Source organism: Delphinus delphis, chromosome 19 (genome assembly GCF_949987515.2).
Source record: "Delphinus delphis chromosome 19, mDelDel1.2, whole genome shotgun sequence".
NCBI lineage: Eukaryota > Metazoa > Chordata > Mammalia > Artiodactyla > Delphinidae > Delphinus > Delphinus delphis.
In genome coordinates, this window is record NC_082701.1 from 27313544 (window position 1) to 27339757 (window position 26214).

Consider the following 26214-nt stretch of genomic DNA (forward strand, 5'->3'; position numbering starts at 1 on the left):
CATGCTCCCCTAATTCTTTAGCAAATTTGACAAAATTCAGCATTAAATATAGATTATCTTTAGATTTCCATAATTAACACAACCAAACTGTCTTGGGCCTAAATATTTCTCCCAGCACCATAAATCTGGCCTGTCCCCGGAACCTGGAGAGCCGCTCCCAGCTCTCCCGGCAGAGGCCGTGGTGAGAACACACATGCACATCTGCGAATTCACGTGACATGCCTGTGCAGGGCTGGGGCAGAGGTGGCGGGCGAGGCTTCATTGAGGGCACACACCCAGGGCACGTTCCACCCCCAAATGCATTGGAGGCCCCATCGAGGCTGCTCGCTGGGGCTTCTCAGCTTTGTCCCAGGGCTTAGAAGGCCAGTCCAGCACCACGGCTGACCTCTGCCTCTGGCAGGTGGGCTAGAGGCCAATGGCCCAGCCTACAGTCAGGCCATAAGCCACTTCACCCCACAAAGGCCAAAGGGCCCTGGGTGACCTTTACCCCCATTGAGGCCATCCTTGATGTTGGATGTTGCGCTAGGAACATGGCCCCGGCAGACAGAAATGCCCTCTGTGCCCACCCTCTCCCTGGCACCCTCCCTGCCCAACCTTCTCTCCTAATCCACTCTCTCCAGACTCACCAGGTGCATATATGTCCATTCAACTCTAAACATTTACCTGGGGCTCTTAGTTCAGGGGGAAGGGAGGGGAGGGAAGAATTCATGCACTGCCCCCTAACATCAGGCTGTGAATCTTTTCTACCAGCCCCCCAAACCGCAAATCTAACGCCCCAACAAAGCCAGCAAGGTGTCCCATTTCCAAGATGACAAAGGGGCAGCAGGGGTAGGTAGGAGAGGACAGGGAAGCCTATGCCCCATTCAGAGCCCTCCCAGCCCTTGGCCCCTGGGAGGATCTAGATCCATATCCTGGGTTTACCCCAAGTCAAGTCCCTTCCCCAGGCTGCCTGGTTCATGGGCAGCAGAGCATCAGGAGTTCAACTGCCAGCCAAGCTCATATCCCCTGCTGCAGTCACACACACACACACACACACACACACACACACACACATTTAGATATATACACAGATACAGAGACAAATGGACACAAAGATGCACAGAGACACACCACCAACACCCAGGGACACACACAGACACCCAAAATCACACACTGACACACAAAGACGGACATACACAAACAGAAACACACACCCCTCTGCCCCAGCCTTGTAGGAAGATGGGGGCAGCCAGACAGAGAAATGACTCCCTCCCCAGAAATCAGTGGCATATCCAGAACCTCGCTGTGCTGAAGGGCAAGAGTGGGCTGGGGGCTCTGGCGGACAGCTCTCCAGTCCTCTCACCCGCTTAAGAATCCTCAAAGTGTACTAGCAGCAAATTTGCAGGAAAATCAATGGCCTTTAATGAGATTTGATTTTTTGCCCCAATGGTGGGTGCTGGGCTGGGGGTTACATGGGGGATCTCTGGGTACAGCATACAAGGAGATGGGCCCAGGCACAGCTTGCAGGGCTGGGAGGGACCAGGCAACCAGCCCTGAGGAGGCTCCAGGGCCAGTAGACATCAGGACAGGCATTGACAGAGGACCAACAGAGGGGAGATGAGGCTGCCATCCAGCCCCACCCAACCAGGCTGAGTGGGCCCCTGGGCCGGCTTGGGCGTCTCCAATGGCCAGGCTGGGTTCTGGATCTGGATCCAGGAGTGTGGATTCCCAGCCTCAGAAGGAATGAGGGGCCGAGGTCCTCCCGGGTCAGAGGGGCTGGCCAAGGCCAAGAACAGTGGGAAGCAGCACCGGAGGGTGGTGGTCGTACAGCCCACTCAAGGTCATTGGCTTTGGAGGGTGGTGAAAGGCAATTACGGAGCACCAGCCAGGCTCCAGGCACTTATCGTCATTCTGCAGAAAACCCTGCAAGAGAGGCAATGGCCCCTTGCTCAGCTGAGGAAAGGGAGGATCACAGAAGTTAAAGAAATTGCCCACAGCCACCCAGGCTGCAAGTGCCCAAGGCAGCACCGGACCAAGGTCTGCCAGGCCCTGAAGTCTGTGTTCCCTCAATTCATTCTGCTCGTTAGCAGCACCTCGCAGGTGATGAAGGTGCCACATCTTCACCTCTCTTCTCCTCTTCCAGCCCAGGGCTCCAAGATCCTTGGGCCATCCAGGTCAGAGCTTGGATTCAGGCTCCAGGGTGACGGGAACTCAGGGAATCTCCTCCACAGCTCAACCCCAAATTACAAGACTTCCCCGGACACAGAAGAGAGGACACTTGTCAGGTGGAATCCTGTCTACCCCACCCCACAGGCTGAAGTTCCCTCCTTCCTTACTGAATCATAGAAGGGATCAGAGGCCAACAACCCAACCTTAACATCATGTGCCTGAAGCCCCTGTGCCACATCCCGCCTGAGTGGTCATCTGAATGCTTGCACTCCTCCAGTGACGGGGAGCTCACTACCTCCAAAGTACCCCATTCAACCTCTGTAATCCTGTTAGATTGAGCTGCTATCTGACTCCCCAAGCCTCCTACTGGGCCCAATCCTGCCCTCTGGGTCATTGCTCTGTTCCAAGAAAGCACTTCTGTAATTTGAATACTACGGCCACTGCTCCTACCACTACCACCCACGTGCTTCCACTCTCCTGGCTAAACACTTCCTCATTCCCTCAACTGTTGCAAACTGTCCTTCCCTATTCCCTCCCACCCACCCACCCACCCAAAGGTGTCAGCAGAATTGTTGACTGCAGAGAGGAGTGGCAATGGATTCTTGGATATGACACCAAAAGCACAGGCAATAAAAGAAAAAATAGATGAATGAGACTACATCAAAATTTAAAACTTCTATAACAAACTAGTGATATTGCATAAAAGAAGCAGACTCAGATATAGAGAACAAACTAGTGGTTACCAGTGAGGGGAGAGGGTAGTCTAGGAATGGGGGAGTGGGAGGTACAAACTACTGGGTGCAAAATAGGCTCAAGGATGTATTGTACAGCACAGGGAATATAGCCACTATTTTGTAATACTCTAAAAGGAAAGTAATCTATTAAAATTTGTATAAAAATGACATTAAAAAAATTTTTTTAATGTAAAACTTCTGTGCATCACAGGACACAATCAATAGAGTGAAAAGCAGCCTATAGAATGGGAGAGAATAATTGCAAATCACTATCTGATGAGGGATTAATATTCAAAATATATGAAGAACTACAACTCAACAACATCTACAAAAAAATAACACAGTTAAAAATTGGGCAAAGGACTTGAATAAACATTTCCCCAAAGATGATTTACAAATGGCAACAAGCATATGAAAAGACGCTCAGGGGCTTCCCTGGGGGTCCAGTGGTTAAACCTCTGCGCTTCCAATGCAGGGGGCGCGGGTTCGATCCCTGGTCGGGGAACTAAGATCTCACATGCCGCCTGGTGCAGCCAAAAAAAAAAAAAAAAGACGCTCAACATCACTAATCATTAGGGAAACACAAATCAAACCCACAGTGGGATATCATCTCACACCAATCAGAATGGCTACTATCAAAAACAAACAAACAAACAGAAAATAACAAGTGTTGGTGAGGATCTGGAGAAACAGGAACCCTCATGCACTGTCAGGGGGATTGTAAAATGGTGCGGCCACTGTGGAAAACAGTATGATGGTTTCTCAAAAAATTAAAAACAGAGCTACCATATAATCGAGCGATCACGCTTCTAGGGGTATATCCGTAAGAATTAAAAACAGAACCTCAAAGAGATTTGCACACTCGTCGTGTTCATGGCAGCACTATTCAACAATAGCCAAGAGATGGAAGCAAACCAAGTGTCCATCAACCGATGAATGGATAAACAAAAGGTGGTATATACATACTATGGAATATTATTCAGCCTTTAAGGAGGAAGGAAATCCTATCACATGCTACATGGATGAACCTTGAAGACATTATGCTAAATGAAACAAGCCAGTCATAAAAAAAAATACTATATGATTCCACATATATGAGTAAAGTTGTCAAAATCACAGAAACAGAAAATAGAATGGTGGTGGGGAGAGGAGGTGGGGAGTTGTTTAATGGGTGTAGAGTTTCAATTCTGTGAGACGGAAAGCTCCACAGATCTGTTGCACAACAATGTGAATATACTTAACTACTGAACTGTACGCTTAAAAACGGTTAAGGTGGTAGGCAAAAAAGAAGGAAAAAGCAAAGATTTGGGAATTAGACAAAACTGGGTTTGAGTCCCAGCGCTGCCGTTTCCTAGCTGCATGACCCGGGGCAAGTTGCCAAATGTCTCTGAGCCTCAGTCTCCCCAACTCACCAAGGACTGAGAGATTCTTACTGAGAGGGTTGCTATGAGCATTATCTGATTGACAAGGCCCATGAAGGACCTCGAACGTGGTCACCGTCGGAGGGATAAATTAGGAGGATGGGATTAACATATACACACTACTATATATAAACTAGATAACCAACAGGACCTACTTTATAGCACAGAGAACTATACTCAATATTTTGTAATAACTTATAAGGGAAAAGAATATATACCTACACACACATATATATGTATCACTGAACCACTGCGCTGTATACCTGAAACTAACACACTGTTGTAAACCAAGTATACTTCAGTTAAAAACCAAAACATAAACAAAAAAAGAACAAACACCCCCCCCCAAAACAAACAAACAAAACCTCCGGGCATGGCTGGAGCATCAGAATCATATTCTAGAAGCTACCCTTGTGTGGGAGCTGCTCGGACCTCTCAGATTGGAGCTGGGGCAGCTGACAGCCCTGGACTGACTGTCCACCCCCAGCCATGCACGCGCCTACCCACCCCCCCCATTCTCCCTCCCACCCATTTCCTCCTGCTCTCCTTATTCCTCACTCCACCACCAACCTCCTTGGGAGCCTAGAGCACACCAAGCCTGCCCCCACCAGAGGGTCTCTGCTCATACTTGGTGTTTCCACTGCCCAGAATGCTCTCAGAGGGCTCACCCCTTCTCTTTCTTCAGGTCTTTGCATAAAGGTCACCTTTTCAAGGGGGCCTATCCCTAACTACACTATTCAAAATGGAGCCTTCCCCCAAACTGTACTTCCATCCCCCTTCCCCTGCTCTATTTCTTGCATAACACACTATATAATTTTACTTATTGATTTTTGCTGACTCACTCACTGCTGTATCCCCAGCTGGCATATAGTAGATGCTCAATAAATACTTGTTAAATGACAGCATGAGCTAAGCCTTGGCTGTCTGTCCTCAGAGGCCCTCTGCCCCGCCCTCTATTCCCATCCTAGCGGCAGGGTCTGCAGCTTTAAGGACTCCCACTCCCAGGTCCTGGCAGGAGAGGTGGGAGCCCTTCTTGCCTTGCAGCCCCAGGTTCTCCAATGCCACTCCATCAGTCTGGGCACCGATCCTGTCCGTCAATGTTGGCCTCCAGCAGCCACACTTGGATGCCCACCCCAATCGATAATCGATAACACTTGGATGCCCACCCCAATCGATAACTAGCGGCTGCCATCGATCTGCCCTACAGGGTAGAGCCAGAGGAGAGGAAAAGAGAGGGACATACAGGATGTGGAGACACAGCCCCAGAGAGGGGGCAGCAACAGGGACCCCCAGTGACGGGCAGACAGGATGGAGATCATCAGAAAACAGAGGCAGAGCTGAGAAGGAGAGAAAGAACCAGACCCTGAGCTAAGAAGGGTAAAGAGGCTGACACAGAGGGAGGCCCCCAAGAGAGACAGAAGAGGGGGGCAAGGAGGAGTTCTGAAGGCTTACCTTGTGCCCAGGGCATTTTCTCTCAAGCCCCAGCACACCCCTGGGAGAAAGCCAGTTTGGGCACCATTTTACAGGGAGGAAACTAAGCTGAGAGGTTCAGAAACTCAGCTAAGGCCTGAGCCTTTAGATGTGGGAGCAGAGCCAGGATTTAAACCCAAGTCTGGGTGTCTCTAGGACACATGCCACCCACAGCAGCCCTGGGCTGTCACTCTGGCCTCCCAGCCTGAGCATAACACCCACAACTGAGCCGGGAGCTGGTGGAGGTGCTCCCGCACTGGGATGACCCACTGAGAGCTTGTCGAGATGGTTGGGAAGAGGTGGAGTGGGGAGACAGGGTGGGGTGCTGCATGGGGGAGGGGCCTGGTGTTGGGGTGAGGGAGGGTGGCTGTGTGCAGATGTGGCTTGGCCTCCTGAGCGGCAGCCTCCTAGCGGACGCTTGGGCTGCAGGTCCTCTCCTGCCAACCCCAGCTCCCCACCCTCTCTCCCTTCCCTCCTTCCCTCCCTCCCAAACCCTTCGGACTGCCACACCAGGACCCTGGGCCAGTTACTCAACCCCTCAGGGTCCATTTCCTGTCTATAAACCAAAGGTAGTAACAGTGCCCACCCCAAAGCATCCTAAGGATTAACGGAGATGAGGCACGTAAAACTGCTAGCGCGTGGCACATACGTAATAAACATCCGTCCCATCTCCACCATCATCATCATCATAATCATCATCATCACCCTGCTGCCAGCACACCACTTGCGGGTCCCATACTCACCATGGCGAGACTGTTGTGTATGTGTATGGGTCTCAGGGCTCTGACTTAAACAAGATCCAGCCCCTGGCAGTGCCTGACCTGCAGCTAGTACCCCCATCTACGGGAGGGGCATCTGTGCAAGGCCTGGATGCAGATGGGTCTCAGCAGGGCTGAGGGCTGAGGGGTTCTACAGAGCATCCCCTCAGCCCTCGATTAGCTTCTTTGTTTCAGAGAATCAAGAGCAGCTGTGGCTGGAGGACCATTTGCATCTTGCCTCCTCTGAAAGGTGAAAGGTCAGGACCAGCTGGAAACATGCTGATTTGCCCCCCACCCCACCATAGAGAAGAGGAGGGGGAGGCAATTAGTCTCCCATCTCAGGACCTATTTGCTTGTTCATGCATGGTTTTTAAACCCCCAGTATGTGCCTGGCCCTGTGCTGGGACCCAGGAATACAAAAGGAGTAAAGCTAAATAACTCCTGCCCCAGAGTCTAAAGGAGGGGAGTGGGTGTTCCTAGGCAGTGGGAGGGGCTTAGTGTCTGCGGAGGCCTGCGGGGAGGGCTGTGAGGCTGCTTGCGAGAAGGGACCAAGCCCACTGTCTTACTGTCTCCCTCGTTCGCTGACTTGTGTCTCATTTTCTTCTTTCTGAAGGAAACTGTTCAGCCCACTGACGTTTTTTTGAGGTGACAGATAAACCACAAAAGGTACCACTTTTTAGGGTCTCCCTTCTGACACCCACAAACGTCAGCAAAAAGCAGGGTGTCTGAGGCGGACCAGGGTAGGGGTGCAGAGGTAGCAGGAGAACGCAGAAGGGGCCAAGTTCAGCCAGACTGCTGAGTTTGGGGGCGGGGGGTGGGAAGCCCGGGCCCAGCCCCTCCTCCAGGCCCGCCGCAGTTGGCGAAGGGTGTCCTCTGAAATGGAATTTTGTGACAGAGAGGGCACGCAGGGGGCGAAGGACAGGCATTTCCATAAGAATCCTTCTTGGAGTGTAGTGGAGGGGAACCTTGTTTAGAAGCAGCCTTCCCAGAGCCCGAGGTATAAATCTCCCAGACCCAATTCAATGACCAGCCCCACTCCCTTTCCCAGTCTGGGGAGGAAACTGGGACAATTAACTGGGGCAAAGTTCACACCCTTTCCTGCTTCTTTGAACCTAATGGTCCTCGGGGCTCTGGCCCTGCTCCCCTACCCCAGTTGGCTAAACAAAGTCCTGCGGTTTAAAATGATAATTCTGAGAGCAGTTGCTGTTCCCTGTAAAATAACAACAACGACTGCCATTGTAGAGAGTTTAACAATTTACCAGGCTGTGAGTATCGTGTCCCCATTTTACAGAACTGAATAGATGTCCTAGAGGACGGCCACTTGCCTTAGGTCATCCAGCTAGGAAGAGGTTGGTCAGGATGCGAACCCAAGATCAAGCTGTGTTCACACCGAGTCACGGGAGGTTCGAGATTCAAAAGGAAGGAAGAAGCGGCCAGGCTGGGTTGCAGTGGGGATGAGAGGTTGCTGAGGGAGGGGAGAGGAAGGGGCAGCCTCAGGTGCTACACCCCCTGACCAGGCCCCCAGGACCTTGGGGGGAGGGGACAGTGACAGCCTCCAAGCCAGTGGACACCCCTCTCCCACATAAAACTCTGTATGTGGGTCTGAACACAGACCCAGGAGTGGGGAGCGGGGAGCTCTAGGAGGCACCTCCCCCAGCAGGATGAGCTGAAGACCACCAGGGAGGTGTTAATGAAACAGAGAAGCTGCGAATAGACCCAGGAGTGATTCCAATCTGACACCTCCACCCAGCCCCCACCAGTAATGAGCTGGGACCTGCCCTTCTCCCCAGAGAGGGGGACTCCTTGGGCATCTCTGTGGCCTCTAATGCCTCCTTTGATCATCATCATCATTATTCTTATCATTGTCATTACTTTCACTGACATAAAAAAGCTCACATTTATTGAGCACCTACTGTGTCGCCGGCACCGGGCTAAGTCCTTTTTATACATCCAATCGTTAATGCGCACAGTGACCTCTATGATAGGTACTGTTCCTATCTCCATTTCACAGATGAAGAAACTGCGCTTCAATCAAGTTAAGTGATTGGCCTGAGGCCAATATTTGGACCCAATATTTGGACCCAGGACTGTCTGATTCAGAAGTGTGTGATTTTGTTTTCTTTTTTTTAATTGATGTAGAGTTGATTTACGATGTTGTGTTAATTCCTGCTGTACAGCAAATTCTTTCCCATATTCTTTTCCATTATGGATTATCCCAGGACATTGAATATAGTTCCCTAAGAAGTGTGTTCCTAACGCTTTCGCCACCGGGCCTCTGACCAGACCCACACAGTCCTCAGCAGGAAGGTGGGAGGGGTGTCCGGGGAGAGGCTGGGAAGGCCAATCCTTGGGGCACTGGGGACCGGCCCACACCTCCACGAAGGGAGTTATGTGTGTGTGGTCCCGGGGCTAGAGCCGGCCTGGTGAGTAAAGGCAACACCGTGTGTCCTGGAAGTTCCAGAACTGGGAAGAAAGAAGAGCAGGATCCCAGCCTCCCTGGGCACTCTCGCTGGGTCCCTTTTCCATCTGTGCGCAGTAAGAGTTGGGCCAGGGGGCTCTGAGGAAGGACCTCCAGCTCTGCTCACTGCCTGGGGAAGGGGATGGAGAGAGGTGCTGGCTGGGGAGGCCTGAAGTAGTGGGCTGGGGGTGCTAGGAAGACCCCTGCCTCCCGGCCCAGGAGGGAGGGGCTGAGCAGCTCTGAGAGTGGAGTCCCATGTTTGTAAACATCATTAATCAGGGATTAGCAGATGGGCATGCTAACTGCACCTGTGGAAGCCAGAGACCTCAAGGTTGATTACATTTGCAAACTGTGGGGCCCCCTGGTGCCTGGCCCTGCAGGAGTGGGGAGGGGGTCGAGTTTAGGACCCCAGCCTGGGGGAGGGTACTGGCCATTTAAGCTCCTGCCAAAAAAAGAAAAAGATGCCAGCCCTGGAGGGGGGCAGGGGTGCTGGCCACAATTGAGCTGCTCTGGGAACACCAACCTTCTGAGACCTGTCCCCTCTTGGCTGGGGGACCCTGACAAAGGAGGGTCCTGCAAATGTCATTTCAACCCCCGCCCCTCCCCCAACTCCCTCTGTTCTTGGCGGTAAACCATTGTGTATTGCAGCTGAAAGGGGCCCTAGAGCCTATGGGGAAATTGAGGCCAGGTTGGTAGGAGGGCAGAGCCCAGTGCCCTGACCTCTAGGTTGGCCCCCAGGTGCTGTGAGAACACCTTGAAGCCTGAGGGCGTGGGGCTGAGGGCTTTACGTGCACTGTCTCATAATGATCCATACCACGATCGTCCAAGGTGGACACTACTGTCCCCATTTACAGATGAGGAAAACCAAGGCTTGGAAAAGTTAAAGGACAGGTCCGCATTTACACCACTAGCAAGGGTCAGACTTGGAACTCAAAGCAAACACTGCTGAATAGCCAAGGTCACGTTCTCAGCCACCACCGTGCTCTCCTCTGGCTGCATCCCGTCCCTGCCGCCCTTCATACCCATGGCCACAGCCACCCCAGCTCCTGGGCTTTTAACCGCGCTTGCTGAGCTGAGCAGCCTCTATGAAGCCAGCACCAGAGGCCACGTGCTAAGAGAAGCAGGCCTCATCCTCGGCCTTAGGGCCTCAGGTGCACTTTCCTCGTCTTGGGAGTGCCTGGTTTGCATGACATAACTACACACCTGTGTGTACCTGGCAGGTAATTAGGGCCTCAGTTCCCTTTGGTCCAAGTGAACCTGTCTTCCCAGAGTGCAGCCAGCCTGCTGCCCAGGGGGTGAAGCAGGGAGGAGCCGCCTGGGCCTGGCTGTTTGCCCAGGGGAGTGGCCCTCTAGGTGGCCCAGACCACTGGGAATCAGAAAGCTGATGACAGCAGGCCCAAGGCAGGTTAGATAGGGTTCCAGACACCACGGAGGAGTCCGTGGGAAGGAGGGGGCTCTGGACCCCAAGGACACCAAACCCCAACTTCTAGGTTCCATGCTGGGTTTAGTTCTAGAGAGCAGAACTAAATTCTGTACCCACACATGCAGGGGAGCACCAGGACACCTCAGTTTGTTTTCATCAGGTCTATTAGTCTGGGTTCTCCAGAGAAACAGAACCAGTAGGATATATATAAATATAAACATCCACATACAGGTACACACTATGTATGTTATAAGGAATTGGGTCATGTGACTATAGAGGCTGACAAGCCCCAAGTTCTGCACGGTGGGGCTAGACACCCAGAAGAGCTGATGATGTAGTCCCCATCTGAAGGCCAGCCAGCTCGAGACCCAGGAAGAGGCCATGTTTCAGCTCCAAAAAGCAGGGAGAATTCTCTCACTTGCAGAAGGGTCAGCCTTTTTGTTCTATTCGGATCTTCAACTGATTGGATAAGGCCCATCACACTGGGGAGGGCAATCTGCTTTACTCAGTCTACCAATTTAAATGCTAATCTCATCCAAACACACCATCACAGAACCACCGAGAATAATGTTTGACCAAATATCCAGTCACCCCATGGCCCAGTCAGGTTGACACATAAACTGAACCCTCACATCCAGGTTTGTATTATCATGTGCCAGTCTTGGGGTGCACAGCCCTGTAGTTTACAGAATACTTTTTATTTTTACAACCTCCCTATTGGGGAGGGGGTAGCTGGAGCAGGTAGTGATGGCACTATCCCTATTTTACAGATGAGGAGACCAAGACACCATCCAGATAGGAAGCCACAGAGTCAGGGCTGGATCCAGCATCTTCTGAAGAACCTTGGGGACAGGTGAAAGGTTGCCTGGCCCAAACTCTCAGGCGTGCACTCAAAAGCATAGGTGTGAATGATGTGGAAGCAGCTGGACACCTGCAGGTGGTTTGAGAGCCAGTGATTCTCGAACTGGTTGCACGCTGGCATCAGCTGGGGAACTCTTAAGAAATGCTGGTGCCTGACACCTTCCCCAGAGATGCCAATCCAATCAGCCTGGTGCCTCTGGGCACCTGGACTATTAAAGTGATGCCTCCACCCACCCACTCCCTGATCCCAGGACACTAAGGCACAGCCACAGTTAAAAACCACACTAGGCTCTTGGTCAAGAGTGCAGCAGGGATATGGGAGGTGGTGCAGTACACCCAAGATGGACACGTGCCAGCAGAGGTCAGAGCCTGTGTGGCAGTCAGGGACAGAGCTCAAGGGGGCACCCGGGCAATGGAGATCTATGGAGTTTATGAAGGGATTTCTTCCTCCTTCTTGAGAGGAATAACTTTGAATTTAAAGCCATCTAAGGCATTTTTAAAACAAATTCAAATGTCTTTCTAAACTGGCATCACCATTAGAATTCCAAGATAAATCCATCCCACAGAGAAAGAGCAGTACTACTTACCAAGCACCTATGATATGTAAGGCACTCAGTTCCTATCACCCTCTATATCCTCCCGGCCACCCAAGAAGGTACGATTATCCCCCTTTGACGGAGAAGGGGGCTGAGGCACAGGTGGGTAATGAAATGGCCAACGTCACACAGCATCGGGGTCCACACCTAGGGCTGCTGTCCTCCAGATCCATGCTCCAGAGCACTGGTTCTCAACCAGGAGCGATTCTGTCCCCCAGGGGACACGTGGCAGTGTCTGGAGACATTTTTGGTTGTCACAACTAGGGGAAGAAGGGTGCTACCAGCATCTGGGCCTCTGGGCAGAGGCCAGAGATGCTGCTAAACGTCCTACAATGCACAGGACAGGCCTTCACAACAGTTACCCAGCCCAGAACGTCAGTATTGCTGAGGCTGAGAAAACTAGTGGTTCCCAGTCTGGGCTGCACATGAAACCCATCTGGGAAGCTTTAAAAATTCAGATGTTCATGTTGCACACTGACCAATTACATCAGGCTGGGAGGGGTGGGTCCCCAGTGTCACTTGTTTTTTAAAGTTTGCCAGGTGGTTCCAATGTGCAGCCAACACTGCTCTAAGTTACTTATCCTAGTGGCCTCTGCTCCACTTGTGGGACCCTGAGGGAGGAGTACCAAAGTTGTCTGGGTTGTACAATAAACAGCAATGCTGCGAGGTCCTCACCACCTCCCAGAATCAAAGGCCAAGGCTCTGGTTCAGCGGGTCCCTCCACAGAGGCAGACTGACTGATGACTCACCCATGGGGGTTATTGGTGGGCCAGTAGGGTGAGAGATATTTGTTAATCGTTCCCCTGCCTCTGGGGGGGTGGGGGGGGCGGGGAGGGCCACAGCCAGGAATCTCCCCAGGTGGCTGTGAAAGTGGCCTGAAGACTATGGACCAAAGAGCGAGGCTGCCACCTAATGGAGAAATCAGATATAATGGCTCACTGGTTGAGGGCCTGCCGGATACCAGGTGATGTTTTATTGGATTCTCACAACAGCCCTGTGAGAGAGGTGGAGACAAGGGCCCCAAGACACAAAAAGATGAAGCCACGTGCGCAAGGCCCCAGTCGGGCAGGGTTTGAGCCTGGATTTGCACCTGTCTGGCCCGCAAGAGAGCCCCAGGCTTCCCTCTACATTCTCACGCTGGTCCAAGAGGAAGAGGACCCCTGGACTGGGCCGCTTGATTCCCTTCTGATGTCTGAACTTCCCCTTGACTTCCAGGCAGGGCCTGGAAAGAAAGAGACCCTCTGTCCCAGCACAGCCTGGAAATTAACAAGCTGCCATCTCCAGCTGCAAGTCCAAAGCCAAAACGGGAAACTGAACTTCCTCTGGTCTCCACCACAAAGCTCCCAGCCCCGGGAGAGCGGTTTCTAAACATGGGCCTGGGTGCACATACTCAGGCAAGAAGGCAAGAGACCCCAGCACATTCAAGCGTGTGGATGTGTGTGCCCCCACAGCACACACACACCTCGGACGGTCCAAGTCACCCCCGTCTTGCCTCTCCTCTTCTCATCCCGAGGACAGTCCTGGGTGCTGAGCCACTCTGGGCACTTCAGACGAGGCCGAGGGACCTTGGGGGCCTTGAAGAGGTTGCTCTCTCTTCCCTTCCACCGGGAAACCCGTCCTCTGGCTGCAAATGGAGTGAAGAAGAATTCCTGCACAGACAGAAGGACGACGATGGAGAAGAGGAGGGACCATGTGCCAGGCACTCCCTCGCCTCATCCTCAAGAGGATGTAGGTATTTTCCTCATTTGGCACATAAAGCAACAGAGACACAGAAAGACCGAGAAACTTGTTTAGGATGAACCAGCTGTACATGTGTGATTAAAGGCAGAGAAGTAAGGGGAGTGGAGACTCACCTGCAGCCACGGAGACATTTAGAGATTCGAGTCCAGGAGGCAGCTGCCGGCCGGGCCGGATGCTAAGGAGAAGCTGGCAGGAGGCCTGCACCTCCCGGGACAGACCAGAGCCCTCGTTCCCTGCAGGGTACGGGGGCCAGAGTGTTAGGGAGGCCCCAGCTGTTCACACAGGCACTCAGAAAATGCACGTCTGAGCACAGAAAAGCAGGGGCATCCACCTACCCAGCACTAGAAGAGTAGGCCGGTCCCAGAGGAACTCCAAGCAATTAGTGATGGGGATCTCAGAAGACAGGGAGATCTCAGGCCCCGGGCAGCCCACCGTGCCAGCCACGAGCCAGCCCTGCCGGGCTTTGGCCTGAAACAGGGAAGAAGAAAGCATGCTCTAGCTCACCAAACCTTCATCAGAGCCCCGGCCTTGCCCATATATTCATTCCCTCGCTGAGCCACTAGATTCAGTCAGTAGTTATTAAGCACCTAGAACGGGCAGGTTCTGTTCTAGGCACTCGCATAAGGCAATGAACAAAACAGGCCCAAATCCCATCCTCGTAGAAGGGTGGTCAGGGAAGGCCTCACTGAAGTGACATTTGAATGCAGACCTGAAGGAGGTGAGGGAGCACCACGTAGACATCTGGGGGAGGAATATTCTAGGCAGAGATCAGTAAGTGCAAAGGCCCAGAGGCGGGTGCTTACCTGGCATGCATGAGGAACAGCAGAACAAGGTGGCCAGTGGAAAGGGAGCCACTGAGACAGGAGAGGAAACAAAGGGCCACGTGAGGTAGAACCTCAAAAGCCACTGGAAGGCCTTTGGCTTTTACTCTGAGAGATGCAAAGGCTTTGAAAGTTTTTTGAGCAGAGAACTAGTAACATGGTCTGACTTATGTCTCTACAGAATCACTCTGCCTGTGTTGAGAGCCACTAGCAGAAACAAGCAGACCAGTTAGGTTTCTGCAATGATACAGGCTAGAGATGATGGTGGCTTGGACCAGAGTGGTAACAGTGGAGATGGTGAGAAATGGTGAGAATGTGGAAATAACATCAAGGTAAAAACAAAAGGATATGCCAACAGGTGGGACATGGTGAGAGTAGCAAGAATCAAGGAGGGTGCCAAGGTTTTGGGGCGTAAACAACTGAAGGCATGGAGGAGTTGCCATCAATTGAGCTGGGTAAGTCTGCAAAAGGAACACGAACATTTGGAAATCTTGTTTGAAATGACCATAAGACAGAAAAAAAGAGCTGTTGAGCAGGCAACTACATATGTAAATCTGAGGTTCAGGAGCAAGATCCAGGAGGGATACAAGTTTGGGAGGCATTCGAATATAGATGGCATTTAAAGCCATCAGATTGGATGCGGCCAACAAGAAATGAATATATACAGAAAAGAGATCCAAGGACTGTGACTTGGGAGCCCTGGGAGAGGATGGTCAGGGAAGCTGCTAAATACAGGGCAGTACTGCCCCCTTGTAGCCAGCAAGGGAAGCACAGCTGAAGAAAAATGTGTATGGACCAGGAGTGGGGTTTTATTAATACTTAGGTTTGCCCCTTCCTTCTTAGGTATTGAAGTGGTTTTTTTGGTGGTGGTGGTGGTTTTGAGGGTTTCTTTTGTTGCTTTGTTTCTTCGCTTGTGGGAAGGACGAGGGGAAGGGCATAGACTAGTCCCTGTTCAGGTTGCCTTTCAAGCCGCGCCCCTCCTGGAGGAACCAGGAGCCATCTGTTCCTCACAGCTGAGCATTTACTGAATACCTGCTTACTGGGCAGTGAGGCACTGCGTAAACCCGCAGGAGGCGCAAAGACGTACGCCTCGGAAGGGAGTGCAGTAAAAGTCCCTAACATCAGATTCTGCTCCGTGCGTGTGTGCTTTCCTTTTTTTTGGCCGCGCCGCGGGGCGTGTGGGATCTTAGATTCCGACCGCGGATGGAACCCGCCCCCCCTGAATTTGAAGCGCGGAGTCTTAACCACTGGACTGCCAGGGAAGTCCTACCATGTGTGGTTTTTAAAACTCCGGATCTTTCTCTTCCTAAAGGGATTTAGAAGGATGTAGGAAGCGATACCAACACGCCCTCTTCTCTCCCTTTCGTCCATCAGCTGCTAGCTGGGGGCCCTTGGAGAGACTTAACTTGGCTCATTTCTTCTCCTTTACTGACACCCCGCCTCCCCTCCTTCTCCGCGCCATTACCTGTAAAAAACCGGCCAGGTCATCAGTGGAGAACACGTCCATCACCTCCATAGCCCCGGCGCTGGCCTTGCTGACTACAGGACTGAGCGGGCAGCTGCAAGGTTTCCCCATGCCACCGTATGAGGCTGGGTGATCTCAAGCCCGGTGCCGTGCCCTCCCCCCAGGCCCCAAGAGTTAGGGGTGAGAATTTTGGCGTTGGGGAGGCCTGGCTGAGGGACCACCCAAGAGTCAAGGTGCTTAGGAACTGGGCTGCGCCTCCAAATTGGGGCACACGGGGAATAAGGGGAGGCCATGCCTGTTTCTCCGACTGGTGATGACTTTATCCACTCCGAGAAAGTGAGCGGAGCGCAGCACGGCCCCAAGATTCCGGGGATCCTGTAGCCCCTCGAGGACGAGCCACAGCTGCTGGGGGTCGTCTCCCGGCCGAGCCTCCCCGGCCTCAGCCCAGGGCCGGGACCGCAGCGGGCTCACTTCCATGCAGACGCCCTGGTGGACCTGGTAGCGGCACAGGACGTCCAGCTTCCGCCGACTGGGCCGCAGAACCGGGATGTCCCGCGCCTCAGCCGCGCGCAGCAGCTCGGCCCGCTCCCCCTGCAGCCTGGACCTACCGGCCTGGAGCAGGAGCCGGGCCACGCGTCGGCGGGCGGCCCGCAGAGCCAGGAGACACGGGGACAAGCCAAACAGAAGCTCCAGCCCCCCGGCCGGCCGCGGAGTCGGCGCCAGGTCATCCAGGAGCAGGCGGCTTAGCTCCTCCCCGCCAGGCCGCTCCCCACGCCCCGACGCTTGGGAGAAAGGACGCGTGAGGAGGCGGCCGCAGCAATGCCAGGTCGCGCCCCCGACGGCCGAGAGCAGTGCCATGGTCGATGCCCCAGCTGCGTCCTCAGGAGTGGTCAACCCCGCCGGGGCCCGCTCTCAGGCCCCGAAAGCGGGTGAAGGGGACCCGAAGGCTGCTCCCGGCCCACCCCCTCAGATACAGGAAAGGCCAGGATTCCCAGTCGTGTGCTGGCCAGAACCCGGCCGCGGAACCTAGACAGGCCCCTCCCGGCCCCGACGTGAGCCACTCTGCTTCCGCGTTCGGACGGCCCCGCCCCCGGCCTGGAGCCGCACGGCGCATGCCCACAGCGCCCTCTGCAGGGCCGGCTGAGCGACGACTTCCACCGCTCAGTCACTGGCCCGAGGGGTGCTCGCCGGGGAGCTGACCCTACTGTGGGCTGCGTTCTGCACCCTTCAAGGTCCCAGGAGGCTGGAGGACCTCACTTACCCTGGTACCAGCAAAGGACACTTTAAGGGGATGTACTGGCTTTCCTATTCAACCTGGTTAGTCGTGGTGACTCCCTCCCCACATCCGGTCCTCCACCGGGCGCTGGTGACTTTCCTCAGAAGATTCTCCCACATCCAGCCCCTCCTCTACACCTCCATTGCCTGTCAAACCATCGGCACCAGTCAGCAGGACCCCACCAATAACTTGCTGTGCCATGGTGCTGATTCTCTAAGTGACAGCTCTGTGCCTGACCTGCACCTGCTGACAAACCAACCGATGCCCTTGGCCCACAGGTAATGGCCAGACTCCTTGCTCAGCACTCAGACCTCCGGGGGATCCAGGCAAGGAGCTACCTTTTCAACCCCACCTCACTCCTGCACTAAGTTCTGTGCTGTTCCCACAACACCGCATGCTCTTCCGGGCCTCCCCGCCTTGCAAGCCCTGTTGTCTTCTTTTCTGGCAGGCAAACTCCTACCCATTTTCAAGACCCAGCTCAAAGGTAATGCACACTCCAGGAGTGATGCCCCCAATCCATCCACCTTCCCACTCTCCTGGAAGAAACTCTGAGACACAACCATTCCTGATCACAGCAAGGGGGAAGACCTGAAAGACACTTCTGAAGCCAAGGCAGGTTTTCATAGTTTTTCTTTTTTAATGATCACAGTGAAACCCACATGGGAGGCAGGCCCTGGTACTCTGCTGCCATAGAGTGGAGTGAGGACCCCACCGGGGGCTGAGAAGCCACAGTGGGGCTGGAGAACTGGGACGGGGAATAGATGGGGTGGGGGGTGGGATGCAGGGAAAGGAGGAAGCCCAGAGCCCCGAAATCCATTCAGATGGAAGGTGAGGGCTTCCCTCTGCCGCCTCATCCTGAAGGGACGGGGGTGGGGTGCAAGAAGATAGGGGAAAGCCCCACTTTTGGCCACAGCCCCTTTCCCAGGTCAAAGGGAAGAGACCAAGGACAGCAAACAAAGGCCAAGGAGCCCAAGAAGGAGACCAAGAATGAATCAGTAGGGAAAACAAACACCTCCTCTCCCCTGCCCATTTTTCAAATTCGGTGGAAACAATTTGACAAGATTATATGAAATCTCAAACAAGTTTTCTAGCCCCTGCTGGGGGTGGGGAAAGGAAGTGGAATCCAAGGGTCCAGAAATCAACACCCCAAATCCAGAGGCAGGTGCCAAGCCTTGAGGGGCAGGGAGGGAAGGAGGAGCGCCCCACAGGAAACTAGGTCACCTGCTCCGTGGGCCTCATCTGGATGTCTCCGATCTGCAGAAGGCACAAGGCTTGAGGCAGCCAGGACCCTCTCCCCACCCCCTTAAAGCCTCCCTGCTCTTCTCCTCTGGGGACGGTCGGGCTCCTCTGGGGGATGGACATCCAAGGCCAGACTCACCTGGACATGTGGCGGGGTGCTGAGGACATAGATGACAGCCTTGGCCACATCCTCAGGTTTGAGACACTGAGAGCACCAGGGGAAAGGGGTGAGATGAGGGCAGGATGGATCCAAGTCCCCTCCCACCACTGAGGTCCTCTCCAGCACCGCCATTCCCACCCCCACCCTGCAGGAGGGGCGACAGGCTGGCTAGAACAGCGAGGTCTAAAGGCCAGGGTTCCCTCTGCCTTCATTTAGGAAGTGAATGGCTTCACTGGGCCCCACCTTCATGTGTTCATAGATGGCAGCTGCCTTCTCAGGGTCCTTGTCATGGAGTTTGAAGGCGAATTGTGTCTCCACCACTCCTGGAGAGATGCACTGGGCCAACAGAGACAGCCTGCTCAGGAGCTGAGCCCCAGGCCTTGGGGAGGTTGCAGAGAAAGGATGGAAGCCAAAGGGCCCCAGCTTCACAGTGATGGCTGCCCGATGTCCAGCAGCCACCTCCTCCCTCCAAAGCTGCCACTGGGGATTATCAGAATGATTCCTACCAGCTACAGAGCCATTACTATAAGCCAGGTCAGTTTTACAAAGTGGTGTCCCTTAAAACCTCATAACCTGAGAGGTATTATCATCTCCATTTTACAGATGAGAAGACTGAGGTTTGGGGAGGTTGAGCGAGTCACCCAAGGTCATACAGCCTTCAAGGGAAGAGCCCAGAGTCCCCCTTTCCAGCCGTGGTTTCCCACAATCCCTTGCTTTCCCTCAGTCTCACCCCACCATGTTCCCTTCAGGTCACCCGCCTCCCACCTCAAAGTCTGAGAAATGCGGGAACTCAGGTACTCAGCAGGGCCATGCAAGTAGCCGCAGAGCCCAGTAGATGTGGGCCCAGTACAGACCCGGGAGCTCTAAGCAGTACAGCCAGGACATGGGCCCCCGGGCCGCGAGTGTGTGGGGTGAGCGGGCCTGTGCCTCTCAACCCCCACCAGGGCCAGGCCACCCCTCACCGTGGCTCGGATGTGGGTCTGGGCCTCCCGAAGCTCTTGCCTCAGCCCCTCTGTCAGCGCAGTGACGGCATACTTGGTAGCACTGTAGAAATGGGCCACGGACTGGGGTGGCACTTGGTGGCCAGACATGCTGGGTGGGAGGAAGGAAGGGGAAAGGAGAGAGTGAAGCAGTGCCCCCTGCTGTACCAGCCAACCCCACCCCCTGGACGCCTTCTAAGCGGGACCTCCAGAGGCCATCCTCAGGGCCACTGGCCCAGCTCCTGTAATTCAAGCAGCATCTGTGAGCCCCACTCTTCCTAGAAGTCCTCCCTACGCCGACCACAGCATTCACCCTCCAGTCCACGCAGGTTGTCAAAACACGATTTCATCTGTGTGTTCTCTGATGTGGTTCTATTGGGAGATCTGTGGGACAGAGGCCACGTCTCCGGGGACTCCCCAGTGACAGAGACTGTGCAGTCTTTGTGCCACGAGGTGAGGTTCATGCTGCAGCCTGAGGAATGGAGAACCTCAGTCCCAGGAGAGCCCCCAGGCTTCAGCTGCAAAGGGGCTGAGCTACCCCTTCCAGCCAACTAGGGGCTGGCATTTGACACATACTATTCTTCCCCTCACCACAGTCGTGCCATTTGGATATTAACTGGGTGTTAAATCCCTGTTCTACCACCCAGGAAACTGAGGTCCAAGAGGTCAAATGAGCCGCAGCAGATCACCCAGCTTGGAGGGTGCGTGGTGATCTGAACTCTAGCCCTCGGCCACCGGCCTCACCTGTTGATGTTAATGATGTGCCCGTCATCCACCTTCCGCTCCCTCATGGACTGGTAGGCTTCCCGTGTGCAGATGCTGAGGGCCAGCACGTTCACCTGCAGGCCAGAGGGGCAATGGGGTGTCTCCAGCTTGGGCCCATCTGAGCAGGTGATGGAGCCACAGAGCACCCTGCGGTTGGGGGGGCAGGTGGCATCCAAAACAGAGTCCAGATCTTACCAGAGACCAATGAAGGGGACAGGGCACCTGGCTTTAGGTTCCTCCCCCTCAAGTCACCAGCCCCAGCTGACAGCAGAGGAAGCACCTCTCCCTGGACGATGCCCCCCAAACGCACCCACGACCCAGGAACCCTCCCTGTCTTGGCCGTCTCCTGTGCAAACAGCGGGACCTCTACCTTAGGGAATCATCTCCTTTCTTCTCCAAATGCCCTACTCTTCACTGGCTCGCCTCTCTCCTAAACAGCCTAAAATCCATCCAAAAAAGACTTTAAAAATCTCTCTCCTCAGGACAGATCTTAGCCTCTCCCCACCTTACCCACTAGTCTCTGTGCCTTTCCTGTCCCTCCCCTGAGACTACAGTGGAGAGGAGAAGGCCTGATCCTCCTTCATTCCACGCCTTCCTTTAACCTCTGTTCCATCTGTAAGACTAGGCACAGAGACTCTTCAGAGCGTGGGGTAACTTGTCACAGGATGGCAAGGGACGTCCCAAGGGCATGGGGGCTTCCTGCCTTCCTTGGCCCCCTCCCACTCCTGCTCCTCTGGCAGAGGTGACCCCAGATCCCCGCCCTTCCTGGAGCAGAGGCCTGAAGAAGTGTCGCTGCTCTAAAGCTCCTGCCCAGCCCCACCCCTTTAGCCTCACCCACGAGGACAAGCTGCGATAAAGCTTTCAGCAGGTCTTCGCTCTCTCCTCTGGGGAAGAGAGGAGACCAGCCGGGAGATTAGATGTTTCTCTTTATCGGGTGTCAGAGCCAGGCATCAGGACAAATACTTCGGTGTAAACCTGCCCCAGCATTCACGGCAGGACGTAAGAGGTTTCCAGCCCTGCTTCTGGTCCTCTTAACAATGTGGGTTTCTGGGGCAGAGAACTGAGCTCCTGAGGACGGATGGATGGAGTAAGAGAAACAGATCTCCTTGGGCCAGGGGAGTGGATTCTCCTAGGTACAGGGGTCAGGGGTTCCCTGTGTGTTCAATGATGTGGTTCTATTGGGAGATGCCTCATAAGACGATCCTAAGAGAATTACATAGTGTTCAAGCTGAAAGGGGTCTCAGGGATTTAATATATGTGCCTCGCTTTACAGATGGGTAAGCTGAGGCCCAGGTTTAAAGACTCCCTTACTGCAGGTGACGACCGCAACTCGGATCTCCCAGAAGGCTCTCTGAGGGCAAAGGCAGTGCTTCATCTCCCGTTTATTGTTTCAACTTCCATTGCATATTTCTGGGCCCAAGCCCCTGTTAGGTGCTAAATCTATTGTGAGCACATGTGAAAAGGATTGTGAGGGGAAAGAAGCATCCCATTTACACAACGCTTTCGACGTCTCAGAATATTTTCATACCCCAATATCGCCTCACAATACAGTCTAGAAGTTGAAAACCCATGTCCTGAAGGCTGTGTTTGGTCCACACATGGTTTCGAAACATTTTAAAATTCACTTCCAATATGTATTGGAAGGTTTCATATATTCAAAAATTACCTGTGGAGCGTTTGCAGGCTGAGGCTATGACAGAGAGTACAATAGACAAAACTCCTTGCCCTCCTGGAGCTGAGGTTTTGGTGAATGGGCGGGGTGAGGTTCCACATGAAAATCTAGGTCCCCTCTGCTCTCAGGGAAGTCACAGGATCTGCCCGCACTGCCCAGACTGCAGCGCAGCCACCCCCAGACATCCATGTGCTTTCCCATATGACCCGCCTCCCTCCTTTATGTACCTACCCAGCCCCAGGGGACACTGGAGTTTGTGACCCCAGATATTGATGGTCTAGGTGTGTTTCATCCCAATTAAATGTGACAAGACTGAAGCTCAGACAGCGTAACTACCTGCCTGAAGCCACATAGTTACTGGCGGGGCTGAGTGAGATCATCATCTTCTTCATCTCCTGTCTCTTGGTTCCTTTTCTTCCCATAAGACCATGGTCCCAAGCCCTCAGCACAGTGCTGACACTTGGGGACGTTCAATAGAAAGAAATCAGCCTAGACTTTAAGAACTGCCCCCAGGGGCTCAAAGGAAAGAAGAATGAAAAAGATATGGCCATTCATCCACTCTCTCTCCTTCAGGGGAGGAGAAGCAGGGGAGAGTGCCCCAGGTAGGAAACTGAAGGCCCCTCTCAGTAGATGTCTATCCCCAGCAGCCCCCTGGCTCCTGGCTCCCCGCTCTTCTCCCAGCCTCTCCCCCATCCCTGTCATCCCCAGCCACAGGCCTGCAGCCCTTACATTGAACATGTCCTTCCAACCGCTGGTGCTGCCTGAGAGCAGGGTGTCAGGCCGGGCCAAGCCAGCGTTGTTGATACAGATGTCCACACCACTGTGCTGAGAGCGGACCGCCGAGAACATGGAGAGGATGTCCTCCTCATTTGACAGGTCACATCTGTAGGGCATCAAAGTCCCGGGGTAGCCTGCACTCTTACATTCGGCAGCCAGCTCCTATGAAACCCAACAGGGGTCTAACTGAGGTGAGCCGCTCACTCCACGCCTCCCCACCCGGAGATAACCTCCCACCGGTGTCACTGCTCACAGAACTCTCGCCTTTGGTGGCCAACTTGCAGCCACAGAGATGTTGGGACTGCCCATCCCCAAAGCGTGTCCTCTTTGGTCAAAGTCCCGGGGGTGGGGGGTGGTGAGAGCTATCCCTGAGGGAGGGAGGGGAGGCTGAGACCATCCATGGAGGAACCTGAGGGATAAACTCGAGTCTTCAGGTCTAAAAGGGGAGAAGGGCTGAGGCTGTGAGTGTGTCAGGGAAGGGGCCCAGGGATCCTGGGAATGGAGTGATATCTCTTTTCTGACTCTCTCCCAATAGGAACACACCTCCGCTCATAGGGGAGATGCAAGCCTCCCCTATGTCCCTCTCCGGACTCAACCCCCTGCTGCTTCTGCCAGTGCCAAGAGTCACTGAGCTGGTTACACCAGGGCCTCGATTCTCTTCTCTCCCATCACTCCATCCAGTCCCTCCCAGAAGGGCTTATATCTAAACTATCGCCCTCCCTCCACAAACTGCAGCCAGTTGGCTCAGAGTCCTCACACGTACTTTTCAGTTGAGCCCAACTGCCAGTCTCCCCTCATTCCGTCTATAGAAAGGGTCAGGAAGTCGGGACGGATTCTTTCTCTCTGACCCACAGTGCACCACCTTCCACCCCAAAGTTTCTCTGGATACCATGAGCCAAGCCAGGTGGCAGGTGACATTGGGTACCCCTGTGCATTGCCAGGGTCCTCAAGACACTGAGGATCCCTGAGAGAGAAAGATCTGAGAAAGACGGGCCATTGAGAGATGGCTATGAGGGAAGCTGCTATTCAGAATCAGGAAGAATCAGGAAGAAAACAAGCTATGTGGTAGCCTTGGAGGCCAGTGACCGGGCACCCGAGCCTCGTGAAGGTGACTATGTACATGTGTGGGAGGGAGAGGGTTGGCGGGTGCAGGGTGCCCTAGAGGAAGGCCGGCTTGGCCAGCCGCCCTGGAACACCTTCCTTCCCCCAGACCAAGGTGAGAGTAAAGGGTCGGGTCAGGTGACATAGGAAATTCTTTTCTGCTTTAACTTGCCAAGAGCTTAAGAGGTACAGTCCTCAGGGACCCAGAAGTCCCCTTTCACCTGATTTCACCTACTCAAGACCACCTCACGAAATAGGGCTGCTCACTGTAGGAGGCCAGAGCTCAAATTTTGTTTTAGTATCGACGAATGAGTGAATCAACCAGCCAAAGCAGCCTGGAATTCTCCCCTCCGCTGGCATTCAACTTCTCCCTTCCTCCTCCGGACTCAAAGCCCTGCAGGAAAGCCAGAATGGAGGGACTCCCTGTCACTGCCTTCTATGCTCTACCTGTCCTCATCTATCCTCAAAAATGACCCGAAATCATGTCAGTCCCGTCACAGCAGAACCATTCTTCCCTCATTAAAGGAGATACCCTGGGGCTGAGTGATCAGCCTGGGGATCTCCTTTGGGCTCAGGAACCCCTTTCCTGGCTGGTTTGGGGTCGGGAGGTGGTAGGAAGAGAAGGCAAGAGTGGCTTTAGAATTAGGGAATCAAGTGGTCTAATCCCTGGTCTGATCCTCTAGGCTCCAAAGTGCGGGCTGGGCCCTGAGCGCCTCAGGAAAGGAGAAAGGGAGGGGCAGAGTGGGGCAACAGTATAGCCAGGTGACCTTGGGACTATCTAGGAGGCTATAAAGTGCACCTTTGGTCAGCAGCAAGGCGGCGGGGTGGGGGTGGGGAACCGGGGGGAACCGTCCTCCTTCCGGTACACCTTCCCGCTCTGCCCCCACCCAAGGCCTCCTCACCCTCTCCCAGCCCAGGGACTTTGAGCAAGGGTGGAGAGAAAGCTAAGCACTAGCCCAATCCCTGAGAGGGGTCTTGCCAGGGGCAAATCCAAAGTGATCCTATGATGGAAATTGCTTGTATTCTTCCTCCCTGCTCCAACATAGCCAACTTCATTTCAGTTTTCTCTGAGCTCTTATCGCTCACAACTCTTGGGGCTCCCAACCCATGTTAAGACAAAAACCAGGAGGTTCAGTTCCACAATGCTTTGTCCCCCAGGGCTCACATGTTCAATGCCCCATTTCACCTAGTCAGTCCCACCTGGGACAGTGAGATTGCAGAAAGGTCTACCTATATATCCCATTTGTCCCTTATGTCCATCGGGTAGGGGCTAACCCTCACATTTCGGGGGAAGATGGAGCTGAGCCTCTTCGGAAAAGTTCCACTCCCACCCCAACCCCACTCGCAGTCCTGGGTGAAAATGATCATGATCAAAACCTGCTCACTTTGCTTGGCTTTGCGGGCTAGGTCTGGGGACCAGAGGAAGCAATCCAGTAGCCAACTTAGCCACTGAGGCGGGAAAGCTTTCTTTCCTTCTCCCTGGCTTAGCCCCTGATCTCTGGCTTCTCCTTCCTCAGCCAACCCGGGCATGCAGGTCGGAGAGAAGGAGAAAGATGCCAGTGAGTCAGAGATTTGGTATACTGGAGTAGAGGCTGTCAGGAAAAAAGGCTCCTTAAAAGACTGGACTTTGAAAAGCGAAGGTGGAGTCCTGCCCTGAGGGGTCCAAAAGCACCTAGGTCCCCTCCACCTAGGCATCCGTCTCTCTTGCCCCTGAGCCTGCTGCAAGTGACCCTGGGGTGGCGGGCAAGTGAGGGCAGCGTGACAGCTTGGCTCCGACCACTCCCCATCCCCTACCTGGACCCTAGCGCGGCCTAAACGACGCCACCCAGAGCGACCCTTTCCCCAGCAGGGCCTTACCTCGATGTTGCTCACGGTGCGGGCACAACCCACCACCTTCAGTCCCTGCTGGACCAGGGCTCGGGCCACAGCCGCGCCGACGCCCCCCGAGGCTCCCGTCACCAGTGCCAGCCGGTCACGCCACCGCTCCATGCCGGCCCTGGCCAGGGTCCCGAGCCGCCCGCCCACCTCTCTTGGGGAGCCGAGCACTTGGATCGCAGAGCTCCGCCCCGGGTCGTAGGGACCCGGCCACTCTCTTGTCACCACCGCGGCAACCGCCCCCGACCTGCCCCAGTAACAGCTGCGCCTGGACCTGCCTCCACTCTGGCCTGCCTCCGCCCCCGGCTCCACCCTCCGCTGCTCCGCAGTTGCCAGAGGACCAACAGCGGCCTGGCCACCCCGCCCCCTGCGCGTGCATTGAGGGCACGACCCCGCCCCCTCCGGCCCCGCCCAGTCTGCGCCGGGAGGAAACCGCTCTTCGCGGGACAGGGCCGGAGGGTGCTGGGAGCTCGC

General features: G+C 54.3%; 2 protein-coding genes across 4 annotated transcripts; both read right to left on the reverse strand.

The window, feature by feature from the left end:
• Positions 1–11197: 11197 nt before the first annotated feature.
• MRM1 (mitochondrial rRNA methyltransferase 1) lies at positions 11198–16948 on the reverse strand. Of its 3 annotated transcripts, none has more exons than XM_059998370.1 (6): positions 16191–16948; positions 15896–15989; positions 13945–14077; positions 13723–13842; positions 13332–13518; positions 11198–11343 (listed from the first exon to the last, which is right to left on the reverse strand). In XM_059998370.1, exons 1-5 carry the CDS (start codon positions 16751–16753, stop codon positions 13373–13375), a joined length of 1056 nt encoding a protein of 351 aa, XP_059854353.1. In that variant the 5' UTR covers positions 16754–16948; the 3' UTR covers positions 11198–11343; positions 13332–13372. The 3 variants fall into 3 exon arrangements, with proteins under 3 accessions (XP_059854353.1, XP_059854354.1, XP_059854351.1); XM_059998371.1 differs by lacking the exon at positions 11198–11343 and having other exon boundaries at positions 12812–13518; positions 16191–16390; positions 16504–16759; XM_059998368.1 differs by lacking the exon at positions 11198–11343 and having other exon boundaries at positions 12812–13518.
• An 842-nt stretch (positions 16949–17790) lies between these two features.
• DHRS11 (dehydrogenase/reductase 11) lies at positions 17791–25902 on the reverse strand. The gene is made up of 7 exons (XM_059996356.1): positions 25723–25902; positions 22717–22926; positions 20295–20389; positions 19533–19662; positions 18814–18906; positions 18550–18615; positions 17791–18425 (listed from the first exon to the last, which is right to left on the reverse strand). Exons 1-7 carry the CDS (start codon positions 25852–25854, stop codon positions 18384–18386), a joined length of 768 nt encoding a protein of 255 aa, XP_059852339.1. The 5' UTR covers positions 25855–25902; the 3' UTR covers positions 17791–18383.
• Between the last annotated feature and the right edge of the window lie 312 nt (positions 25903–26214).